Here is a 12,529-nt window from a genome sequence, read left to right as displayed (position 1 = left end):
TAGTAAGTGTGTACAGCTAATAGTTCGCAAATTGTAACAGGAATTTATATCGCATCTTCCCGCAAAGAGAAATCGAAATTAAAGAAGAACACTTCAGACCAGCCCTCTGTTAGACGCGTCTGATTCGATCTATGCAGAGGATATCGCTCGCAACGAGCGAATAGTTCTGTTTCGCGATTGATGTATCGATGGTTGGGACATGGTTCTCTCAGATACTGTTCTGATTATTAATTAATGTATCTTATATCGAAAGCAAAAAAAGGAAGACAAGTGTTAACCTTCAGAGACTTTCTAAACTAACCTAAACCAACCTTTAACAATGAAGGAATTTTAATCAGTGTTGTGAACGAAATTCTTCACAACACAGCTTGTGCAAATTTGACTATTTTAGACTCTGGAGGTTAGAAAGCTTATCAATTCCTAAAATTTCCTTTTTTAAATTATTTGTTATTTTGGCTCTTTTCTAACCCTTACCCAATCATCGACCATTTTTCAGCGAGATGGATTATTAATAATGCGTATAAATCAGCATGTTTTTCAGAGAACGTTTCTATTGAAACGTGTTAATGACTTCCACCGTGAGTAACTGTATCTCGGTCACCAAAGTATTAACGAGAACCGTCGGAGATTGTTAATACGACGTAAAAGAAAAGTGTAACGTTTAAAAAAGCCAGAGGTATCCAAAAAGAAAATCGCGATCCTTCCTCGAGTCGACTGATACAGGTCGACGAGAAAAAGGAGCGCGAGATTAGATAGAAATAAGCGTGTGATCGAGGAAGAAAAGACGATATGGGAAGACAAGTGCGTGGGAAAAAAGAGAGAGAATGCGAGTGTGCGTGTGACAGAAGCGAAAATGATGTATTCTAAGCGTCGTAATTATTAAGAATAGAAAATGAAGCGAGACACCGACTGCACTGAAACGACTCGAGCGAACCTCGAAAAGCTGGCTGACTTTATACTGTGCTTTTCCACTGGCTGTCTTAACTCCTTCAGGCTGGCAATCGAGCAAAAAGGTTTCGGGTATTTATGTATTTGAGAAAAAAACGGTGTTTCATAAGAAATTGCTCGTAAAAAATAAAATTCTATTGAACCATGTTCTTACGATACAAAGTAGAAGTACACTATTTATGAGCAATAGACTCGTAGTCCAACTACCGAGTCTATGCATTGATTATTCGTTTCTGTGTTATCGAATATGGTAGCGAAGAAAAGTAGGGATGAACGGGATACTGACGAGCTTATAACGAAGAACTATATTAATGGTTCTGCAATTTTCAACTCTTTGTGATATTTTGGCAAAAGTATTTGTATCTGCAACAAAATTAATATCCTAGAGATGTTAGTATTTACCATTAATTGTTCAGATATTTAGTTTCACTTCTTCTTCCATTTTTAATATTGAAAAGGGTATAACCCATCAAGTCGTACCCTTCATTCCGTATAAAAATGATTTGAGTAACTATATTAAAATTAGAGGACATGGTTCGCTGTCGTTAACGAAGCTGTGTGATCCTCGAGGAGTTAAGCCGTGTTCGAGTATCGCTCGAGTCGACTGATAGAATTAAGCTGTATTTGGTTACTATATCGACGGTCAGAAAAACGTCGGGAGAAGCTCGGGGCGGATGTTTCGTGCAAACACAACGGGTTCGAAGTCCAGTCGTTTCCAAAGAAAGACGCAGAGGCGTGCAAGATGTCTCCGTCGAATGTGGCGAGAGAAAAAAAAAAGTATAGAATAGGGAGAAAAATACGCGAAGAAATGTTGAACAAAAAATAAGAAGGATAAAATAAAAATACGCGAGATAACGATTTGATCTTTGGACGCGTGCTCGTAGGACACGCGAACCCGGCTACAAGCTCGCGTTGTAAAGTAATATTATTTCGAGATAATATATTATCTTGCTGGATAATGTATTATACCTATACGAAAGATAATTTATTGTATTAAATAGCGTATATATTATTGTATAGGACGGCGATGAAACGTTGCACCGCGTCGATCAGCAATAAAATATCGTTGAGCGTGCGATCGACGATAAACTTGCGGAGAGGGGGAAAAAAAATGAAAAAAGTAAAAAAATGATGGATAAATTAAAGGTAGTCAAAGAATACATGACACAAAGAGAAATGAGGAAATAAAAGGGAAACAGATATATACCGAGACATGTGAAAGTGCAATGTTTTATTGTTAATTGTAATATGTAATAACTTAAAGTCGCGCGATGCACGGAACGTGCCACACGAGCAGTCACTCTTCAAGAAGGAAAGAAGTCTTCATACTATTTGCATATTGCTTTATTGTTATACGAACATTGTAACGGTACATTACGATTAAAAGGAAAAGGTAACGAGAATATTAATACGGGCGGTACCCATTGATACCGTCGACCGTTTTAGGGCGCCTCCGCGAAATTCTCGCATGTATTTTAGCCATTTTCGCTCGACCGTGAGACCACGAGGATCGATCCTCTCTTTATGGACCCTTTACGACTTATTCGCCTGTTTCTGGACTCGGGAACTTTGATCAATTAATGACAATATTAATAATGAAGAAGTAGAATCAAACAGACACGATGAATTCGAGCTTAAGTTTACTCTTTGCTTTCATTTTTAAAGTCACGAAAATCTAATTTGTGTAAAATTATGAAGTTTTCATTTTAAATTTGGAAGAGAATTGCTGTCCTAAGATTTCCAATATTGTAATTAAAATAATGTCTGTATTAGAAGTTACTCTTTTGGTTTCACAGTGACATTGGATCCACAACAAAAGAACATTGAAAGGAAACTATACGAAAACTGGAGTCAACATTTTGTAAAACTCTAATTTTTAAATTCTAGAAAGTAAAAATAATGGTAAAAGTGTTTTCATTTTTATAAAACGAATTAAGAAAAAAATTATTTTCTCCAGATTTCTTTTCTTGTAATTGTAATAACATTTTCTATCAGTGCTTTTTACCCTAATTTAATATTCATTTGATTTGAAACTTAAAAATCAATAAACTACACGAGCAAGCAGCATCCAAAAGGGAACTTTTAAAGAAAGCAGAGTGTCGAATGTCGTCAGGATCGAAAATCGTCCATGTTTGGTCCAGAATCCCCCATTCAACTGCACTGGTTATGTCCACGCATTGAATTCACTGCTTTTCATCGGATGCGCTCTAAAATCGTCGACAACGTGTTCTAGCTATTACGCAATACGTTTACATATTTATGAATGCAGAAGCATTTTAATTCATAGGACGAAGTTTTACTTTCCACTTCTTTTTCTACATACTTTGTATATTCCCACGTAACCATCCATTAGAAGAACGGTGTATAATTATCGACTGGTAAAAGAAACAGAATTATTACGACTAACGTTCATTTCACTGTTAATCAACCAGATTTTATTGAGCCGAACGTGTCGACGTGGACAACGAAAGAGATTTTCTTTGTCGTCGTTAACGTGACCGATCATCGCGACGACGCGACTCGATTTATCCCCTCGTTTCTATTTCCTTGTTCACACGAAGCATCCACATAGCGAGCCAAAGAGATCGCGATGAAAAATAATTTTCCTCTCGACCAGAGGGCCATTTCGCATGGTCCTTTTTTTTCTGTTTCGAAGGTTCGAAAGAGGAATTCCCTTCTTCATTCTCTTCGCGTTTTTTTAATCGACGAAATGAAATTCTCGGCCCGAGCACTGCAGAAATCTCTATGACTGATTTTTCAGCAGAGTCGAGCTCGTTCGTCGATCCGTTGAAGACTGTCCATTATTCGCGCGAATCGAGTCGCGTCGTCTCCGTAATAACATTATTATCGTCGTAAAGATAACGTATAGTGAAACCTCGCAAATCTGTCGAAGTTGGTGAAGCAATCGACCGGTTTCTTAGGTACTAGAGAGGCAAGGGATTGCGCCAATAGAGAAGTACAAATTATTACTGAGAGGGAGAGAAAGAGAGAGCGAAAGAGAAAACAAAAAAAGAATAAAAAGAACCGTAAATGCGGATTAAAAAAAATTAATCATTCGAGAATGAGATGATAATGTGACCAATAACGAATGAGGTGTAACGTCTGATGTTTAGTTTCATCGCTTTTTATTCATTACCTTTCATTATATTATTGCTTGTAATAATTACTTCGAGATACCTTGAATACAAAAAAAATAATAAACAATGTTAGCTCGTCTTTTGTCTTTCGTATCCGCTCCTTGATTCCCCGAGACATCTAAAACTTGAATATCCAATCATCTTGATAGTAACAAATCGTAAGTATTTTTGAGTGTGAAAGATAATATAATAAAATTATTTGTTTTTTTTGAGGATGACAAATTTGGGTAGCAAAATGCACACTAAAGAAGTGCTTTGTCATTGGCTAATTTTTTTCATTTCCTTCAAATTATTAGTAATAATCTGAATACTAACGATCATACATAATTATAACTTGACTAATCGAGGTTTTACTATTTCATGTCTAAAAAGATTCAATTTTTTTATATCTAAATATTTAAATCATTTTTCCTAACATTTAAAAAATTTCCTACCCTTGGATTACCTCTATTAAAACGTGCAATACTTGAATGATTTGAATGAAAATGAAATTCATAACACTAGTAATATATTATTTTAATTTTTTTTTAATGTGAGAAGAAAATGAAATAAAATTCGTTTTAGTATTCTTCAAAACATAATTACACATACACTTACGAACATATTTACAATTTATCTATAAAGATTAGGGATAATCTGGATGTATTTATAAGCCAATTAAGATTTCCACTCTTTTTCTTAGTTTTTAAATTTCATATCTTTCATTCATTATACATAAAACATAATTGCTTTGTATATCATATAAATATATACAATAATATACAGATTTCATCTCAATAGCGGTCAATTGTGTTTACAATCTACTTTACTATACATGATAACCTGATTCTCTTTAAATTTTGCTTGATAATTTCAGCTTTCTATACGTATAGGGGATAGAAATAATATCAGAAATTAAACTGGAATACTTATCGTAATATACCGTGCATCTTAAAAGACAATTAAACTAATACGATAGAAGACAATCTGATACTCCTGGATCCATCGTAAGACATCTGTGTCAGATAGGTTAGATTGGAATCGGATTAACTCATATCTCATGTAGAAACTACAGTTCGTGTGCTTATAGTCACGAGAGTATAGAGTGCCATATTGCAATGATAAGAAAGACCTGTCCACTCCCTAAGATAACAAAATTGAATCATTGTATAATATAAAAGACAGTCAAGTCGTGCGAAGGGAAAAATGGCGGTTAGTCCGCCTGTCAAGCTGGCAGATCACTGACAATAATATGAGAAACAAGCATATCTTTGTACGCCCACACGTCTATCGAATGCTGATAAAAGCAAAGCGAATTTCTCATTAAGTAACGCACGTGTCAAACGCCGCCACGATGAGTATTTTAAGGAAGAGGTAATAATTCGCGTGTTTAAGTCGACTCTCAAATTTTTAGTGAAGAAATTTGTTTTAGATTGAACGAATTCGACGATGTTCTCAACGCCGAGGAGATAAATCTCGTTAGTCTGAAACGATTGTGCTTCCATGGTACGATTCTGTGCAACTATCTTAATCCTCTTTGCCTGTTACACTGTACGCTGCATGCATATTTTTCTTTGTGAAGCTAATTCCATGTCACATATTTTGTAGGTTTCCATTGAATGCTAAATCTTGTTAACTGCTTATTTGTATTGACCAATTATTATGTTCTTAGGGATACCAGATGAAGGGGGATTGAGACCATTGTGTTGGAAATTGTTGTTAAATTATTTGCCTCCAACAAGGGCAAGTTGGTCAGAAACTCTAACGCGCAAGAGGATACTTTATAAAACTTTTATTGGTACGACTAATGGTTCTTATTTTGTTTGCGATGCAAAGAGAGGAACTAGAACGAAAAAAAAACAATACAAATGTTCATTATTTATAGAGGATCTCATTGTCACACCAGGGGAAACAAATACAGATGGCGAAAGAGTAGATGTTACATTTCATGATCATCCTTTAAATTTAAATCCTGACAGTAAATGGCAAACGTATTTCAAAGACAACGAAGTTCTCCTACAGATAGATAAAGATGTTAGGTAGTATCTCTGTTATATGTGATTATAGTTTCTAATTCAAGGTGCATAAAATAAGTTCCTTTTTGTAGGAGATTATGCCCAGATATATCGTTCTTTCAACAAGGTACAGACTATCCATGCAAAGAGATTGTGAATGCCAGTGGACAAAAGCGTTTGCATGATAGAGTGCAGCACACAGTGTTAAGAAGTGCAAATGTGGAAAGAAAGGGTCTTGGCATTACCAAGGTAATTAAATTTATGAGTAACGTAATAAATAAATAAATAAGATTAATTTAATTTCTCATATTCTCTTTACGCTTTTACGGAAAGCAGCAGGTAACGTCGTTTAATAAACATAATAAAATACAATAGAACAATTTTTTAAAATATATTTTATGGTTTTTACAGATAGCAGTTTCCATTAGAAAAGCAACAGAAGATTATGCACCCCTAGCGGAAGGAGGTGAGGCACATTGGGAGGTTTTAGAAAGAATACTGTTTCTTTATGCTAAATTAAATCCTGGTCAAGGCTATGTGCAAGGAATGAATGAAATTGTTGGCCCTATTTATCATGCATTTGCCTGTGATCCTGATCAAAAATGGAGAGGTAAAGCTTTAGTAAAGTTAAAGGAAGTAAAGTTAACTATATGCTTTTTAAGTTTTATAGCAGAACCTAATAATTTTTATAGAACATGCAGAGGCAGACACTTTCTTTTGCTTTACCAATTTGATGGGTGAAATTCGTGATTTCTTTATAAAATCGTTGGATGAAGCTGAATTTGGAATAAATTCAATGATGAGTAAACTAACGACTCAAGTTAAGACTAATGACCCCGAAGTTTGGCTACGTTTGCACCAACAGGAATTATGTCCACAATATTACAGCTTTAGGTGAGTCAAATTAATTAGAATCAATTTTCTCATTTATAACAAAGCAATTACATTATTGACCAAAGCTTAATATTTGGGTAACTCGAAACTTTCCACTAGATGGCTAACCCTTCTACTCTCGCAAGAATTTCCTTTACCGGATGTTATGAGGATTTGGGATTCCTTGTTTGCTGATGAGAACAGGTTCAGTTTCTTAATACACATTTGCTGTGCCATGATCTTGTAAGTATCGTTTTAATAAATTAATTCGATTCCTAAAAGTACGTATAAGGTAATCAAATTTTTTAGATTACTGAGGGACCAACTACTTGCTGGTGACTTTGCTACAAATGTCAAGCTGTTACAAGTAAGTAGAGTGTATAGTTTCACATTACTTATGATATTAAAATACTATGTACTCTATTTTATATTTAGAATTTCCCTTCAATGGACATTCAAATAGTGCTTTCTAAGGCTGCTACATTAGCAGGCAAAAGTTTAAATTCGCCATAAATGCGCACAACTTTGTGCAGAACTGAAAATGAACAAAGTATCTAGGATGAGATATTTGAATACTCCTTAAAGGTACATTTTCTCCATACCGTTGTTCTCTCTCTCTCCCTTTCTACTCTTTTTGTTATAAATGATGATTTTAAATATAGATCTGTTTATTTTTTCGCGAACAATTTGTCAAACATTAAATCGTTCATTTTAGATGGTTCAGTAGATGTAAATCGTAATTCCGTCAAGAACGAAAGTTGTTGAGAAGTAAAATTATTTTAAGCAAGGATTCGTATTCTCAAAGAATTCGGAGTCAATAGAATCTGAATTTTGCTCTCTAATTTTTCTTTAAACACAAGATAGGGAGAGGTAGTTAACCCTTAACAAGAAAAATGGGTTTAAACTCATAAACGTTAATATCTTTTTATACAAAGCAATTATTTAGTAAAAAGAATTTCATATAGTAAATATATTTTTATAATTTAATGATTACGTTTACAAGGAAACAGCTATACAACCTTTACCGAATTAAAAGCTGTTGTATTTCAATTTAAGTGTTTGCATTATGTTATTGATTTTACTGTTAATAAGCCAAGTACTTTTATTAATTATTTTTCAATTACTTAATACGTATTTAAGATAAAAGAGGTATATAGTAAGCATTGTTGTCGAACAAAAAATTGGAGATTGTTTAGGAGGATTATTTCTCGTTAGGGGTTAAAAAAAATGAATAACAGTGCTGTGAATGAAACATTCAGCCATATTAAAGTTGTAATTCTTGTTATATCCAAAAAAAAAGAAAATGTTTGGATATTTAAAGAAAACGTTTATCGATAAGTTGAGATTTAATAACGGTTTTTTAATGAAGAAAATGTGGAATGGTAGTCCATTAGTTATTAAGCAAAAAGACAAAAAAAAGAAGAAAGAGGTAAAGAGGACAAAACAAGGTGCGCAAATGCGTCTGTATAATGGCTGATTTGATACACATTTTGTAATGATTAAGCAGTAATAGATTATTATCGTTTATAACGCGCAATAATTACGTAATGTGTTTAAGTGAAATATTATATTTTGTAATCTTATTTTTGTAATGACCTACGTCGTTCGTCCTACGTTTATAAAATAAAATGCTGTTATATTTGCATAAATGGTTGTTTCTATTTGCATTATGTGCAAATCACATACACAAGCTGCCCTCACGATCAATATTTTGATCGATTTTCCATCATCTGTTACCAAATACATTAGTCGTGGTTATGGTAATTACTTCGGCTCTTTGTTAGTGTTTCAAATGTGAGAATCGCGTGAATGATCGAGGATGTTCATACAATACTTTAGCTGCTGAAGGGCGTCATTATTTCTCAGATTAAAAAATCTCTTGGAATTATTTTCCCATTTTGTTTTATTTTTTGTTCCCCTTCAAAGTAGTTAACGATTTTCATATTTTTGTGGTATCGATATTTTTAGTAAAATAATCGAATATATGTACATAGAATATCTCTATTCCAAGACTAATGCAATGATTTATAACAACAGTACTTTGAATTATGTCTAAAATTAGGAAAAAGAAGCAAGCGTTAAAAGAAATCAAAAAGTACGTTACCAATCTGCAAGACCTGGTTCGGAGTCCTCAGCGCGCGCAATTTAAATATGGCGTTGGTTGTATTCACACACAGGTAACATAGTATGTAGATCTAGCTTCACAGACGCTGTTCCGCGAACAGTTAGTTCCAATATATCATAAATAAGAACACACTGTAGTTTCTATTCGTAGTAGAAAACAATCTTATAATTTAATGCACATTCACGTAACCCCAAATATGATACACACATATTTACACTTTATCTTCGGAAAATTGCCTACCAAAACGCGACTCGATATGTTCAATTATTACTTTTGCACAATTTCGTATATCGTAGAGTGTACAAGTACCACGTAATTTGAATTTGAATTGCTGTATGAATACAACGATTCATTAGAAGAACTGCAACTTTATAGTATCATCGCCAAAATAATACTGACTGTTTGAAATGGCGTTCGAATCGTATTCAACTTCAGAGCGTGACGTAAGCTATAGCCTAGAATTAGAACGTTAGAGTACACGAAAGATGTAGGGTAAGTAAAAAATTTAAAATTGATTAATACAAATTTAACGTTTCGATTCAAAATTTCTGACAGAGTAAGAACAAGGAATTATTATTCGGTTTGCTATGCTAATAAACATATTTTTTCTTACAATTTATTTTCTTTCCACTTCTTTAGAATATATTCTTATCTTGGTCGCGTCTATATAGTCTATCTAAAGTTATACAATAACAATGACAATATCGATCTTATTGTTTATTAAATTTTAGAGACATTTTAAATGTACTTTGTCACGTTTTTAAGCTACTTACTGTATACTCTTTGTGTAATCTACGCTTAATATGACACAATATTCGCGGAAGGTGTTTCCAGAATTGCGGAGTAGATCGCGGTTTCCGAATTACGGAAATTAACGAACAGCGCCGACGATATCCGAAACAAGAAATGCGTAAGAACATGTATGTGCCATCTATGGATCTGCATCGTCGAGATTCATGTGCTGTATCAAAAGATGGCACGAGATGCTGAATAGGCTGTACATCTTTATTTTGGTGAGCGATCATTTTTTTATAGTATGAATTTTTTTGCAAATGAGTAATTATTTTTGCAAGATGTTCGGTTACAGGGGAAAGTCTAGACATTAATATGATATATATAAAAAGCAACGAAATTACGTTTAAGTTTTCATTTATTATTTATAAGTAGACTGCGGATTTTTCTGCATTTACAGAAAATTTAAATGTGTAAAAGGGTACAAAATACACCCTATATACAAAAATATACAAAATATTAAAAGCAAAATAAGCAATACAATTTTTGAAGAATCAAACAGGTTTTTACTTAGATTTTGCTTTTTAAAATGCACCTATGAAAGTTTGATTTAGCATAAAAATCCACAGTCTGTTGATAATTATTTAAGGAAATCGGTGGTTATTATAACCATTGATGTTCAGCGTTAAATGGTATTCATTACACGATGAAATTCTGCGATAAACTAGACTACTAGATATTCTAGCTAGTAGCAGTGAAATCTCTGCTTTCCAATAATTTGATCTCTTCCATAATCTTCACGTTAATAATAGCGTTAAGTGGTTTGCCACCTGAATTTCAGGCAGATTCTATAAATTTTTAGACGTTTATTAAATAAATGAAAGCTCAATTACAATTGCTTTGTTCATGATTTTCATCTCACTTTGATATACATATGTACAGAATCGCTTCTTCAATTTCCTCCTCCCTATTAATGAATAGAAGCGGATTCAGAGACCTTTCTTTGGGGTAAAATGTGTAAAATACATAAATTCTTGGACCTTCTTTTACACGATTTGAAATTAGCTTGTAATTTATATTTAAATATTTCTATCTGATACATAGAGAAAATGTTAAGCTGAAGGTATTAAAGTCTCTCGTAAAATTTGCAAAAGTACTCTCACAGAATTGAGTTTATTAGAATCAGTAACAGCATCGTTTAAAATTTCTTATGGACTTTCTCAAGTCCATATCTTTTCGATCTAAATTTCTTTTGCCTAGGTAGGCACCTATGTACATTGTCATAAAAAGCAGCCAGGAGTAAACAATTTTCGACTTTCAGATGTTTAACCGCGAGAAATATCGTCTAATAGACTAATACATACAGTAGTGGCCATTGAAATGACGCCACCGTACAAATATCAATGCTTTTGCACAGAAGAAAATGTTGAAATCTCTTGTAGGATTTACGAAAATACTATAAGAGGCCTGAGTTTAACAAAAACAATAAGAGTCAGATTTGTAGATTTCACAGTGTTGCTTTTATTGTAATCTAGCTACCTTTGTTAATTTTACAAAAGTTTATAACAGATCCTACAAAAGTCTACCCTACTTAAATCTAAGTTCTTAAGAGACTTTTACAAGATCTGTATGATCATTTTTCCATGTACTCTATTTTAAATAATTAAATTCATAGTAATTATTTATGCATCAAATGTATACCTAACAAATTTCTCTAAATGTGACATAACATTTTGAGACGTTCTTACTTTGGAGGCTTTGGATCGTCTCGTATAATTAAACACCCTGTATGTAGACTCTTCGTAATGAGGGTTACAGATTCGTTCATGATTTTTGTAGACTTCCATGGTTACTTTCGTTCTGCAAATATCTAATCATTAAATTATCTTTTTATATCTACGGTAATACTTGTTTAATAGAAATGTCGGTGAAACACATAGGTAAAGGTAAAATACTAGGACGGTTCGCGGGGAATACCCGCGAAACTCGTAGCACGGAGGAAATTAATCAAATATTCATTCGCCGTTCTATCCGAAGAGGAAGCGGATGATTATTATGAAAGTAATAAAGCCGACGCGTTCGCGAGTAGAATAAGCAGAATTTCTAGATTTCATTTCGTTTCGTCTCATCCGCTGGCAAATAGAATGATTGGGACTGCACGGCGGGCGAATACAAATCAGAATACGTTTCGATCATTTGCGAACTAGATGCACGTCTATCTGTTTACATGCATAATACAGTGGATGACGTTCATATAGAATATGAATATCGTTCACCATACTACTTATTATACTCACCGTGCTGTCTATTTAAAAATCTGCTTGGTGAAAAGAAAGCTGGAAATAGATCACATTTTTATGTACTTACCTCTTCTTTTTAAGATACCTATTTGTATCTAAATTTTAGTTTTTGAAATATTAATTGTTAATTTAAATATAGATATTCTCTAGAAATTTATCCGATTGGGGTGTTGGGGAGGAAGGTGTAAGAATTAAATGATGATTCAGTGTTAGAGGCTACTTCAGTGAAGGGCAACACAAGATAATGAAAAGAACATTTCTGTCTAATAAAAGTGTATATATTTTTGCGTTTTTGTGAACTAATAATATTTGAATGCATTTGCAAATAATGTGACGTGATCTTCTCTTATATTTATTTATATGAATGATACATCTAATATGATTAGTTACTATCTAAATTAAAAGAACCGAGATGATGTA

At 33.4% G+C, this 12,529-nt stretch overlaps 1 protein-coding gene across 1 annotated transcript; it reads left to right on the top strand.

Moving 5' to 3' along the window:
• Nucleotides 1-4,954: 4,954 nt before the first annotated feature.
• LOC143188938 (TBC1 domain family member 13) lies at nt 4,955-8,601 on the top strand. Its single transcript, XM_076393492.1, has 10 exons — nt 4,955-5,438; nt 5,497-5,570; nt 5,737-5,862; nt 5,950-6,103; nt 6,172-6,328; nt 6,491-6,689; nt 6,772-6,973; nt 7,073-7,195; nt 7,262-7,319; nt 7,388-8,601. The coding sequence occupies exons 1-10, from the start codon at nt 5,419-5,421 to the stop codon at nt 7,463-7,465; spliced, it is 1,191 nt and encodes a 396-aa protein (XP_076249607.1). The 5' UTR covers nt 4,955-5,418; the 3' UTR covers nt 7,466-8,601.
• The last annotated feature ends 3,928 nt before the right edge of the window (nt 8,602-12,529 follow it).

The sequence above is a fragment of the Calliopsis andreniformis genome, chromosome 3 (assembly GCF_051401765.1).
Source record: "Calliopsis andreniformis isolate RMS-2024a chromosome 3, iyCalAndr_principal, whole genome shotgun sequence".
NCBI lineage: Eukaryota > Metazoa > Arthropoda > Insecta > Hymenoptera > Andrenidae > Calliopsis > Calliopsis andreniformis.
The sequence above is the reverse complement of the archived record's forward strand: the minus strand, read 5'-3'. Positions and strand labels throughout refer to the sequence as shown.

Coding starts and splice junctions, on each gene's coding strand:
- LOC143188938 (XM_076393492.1), top strand. CDS start 5,419: ATGAGTATTTTAAGGAAGAG. Junction 5,439..5,496: donor ATGAGTATTTTAAGGAAGAG/GTAATAATTCGC, acceptor AATTTGTTTTAG/ATTGAACGAATTCGACGATG. Junction 6,104..6,171: donor CAGATAGATAAAGATGTTAG/GTAGTATCTCTG, acceptor TCCTTTTTGTAG/GAGATTATGCCCAGATATAT.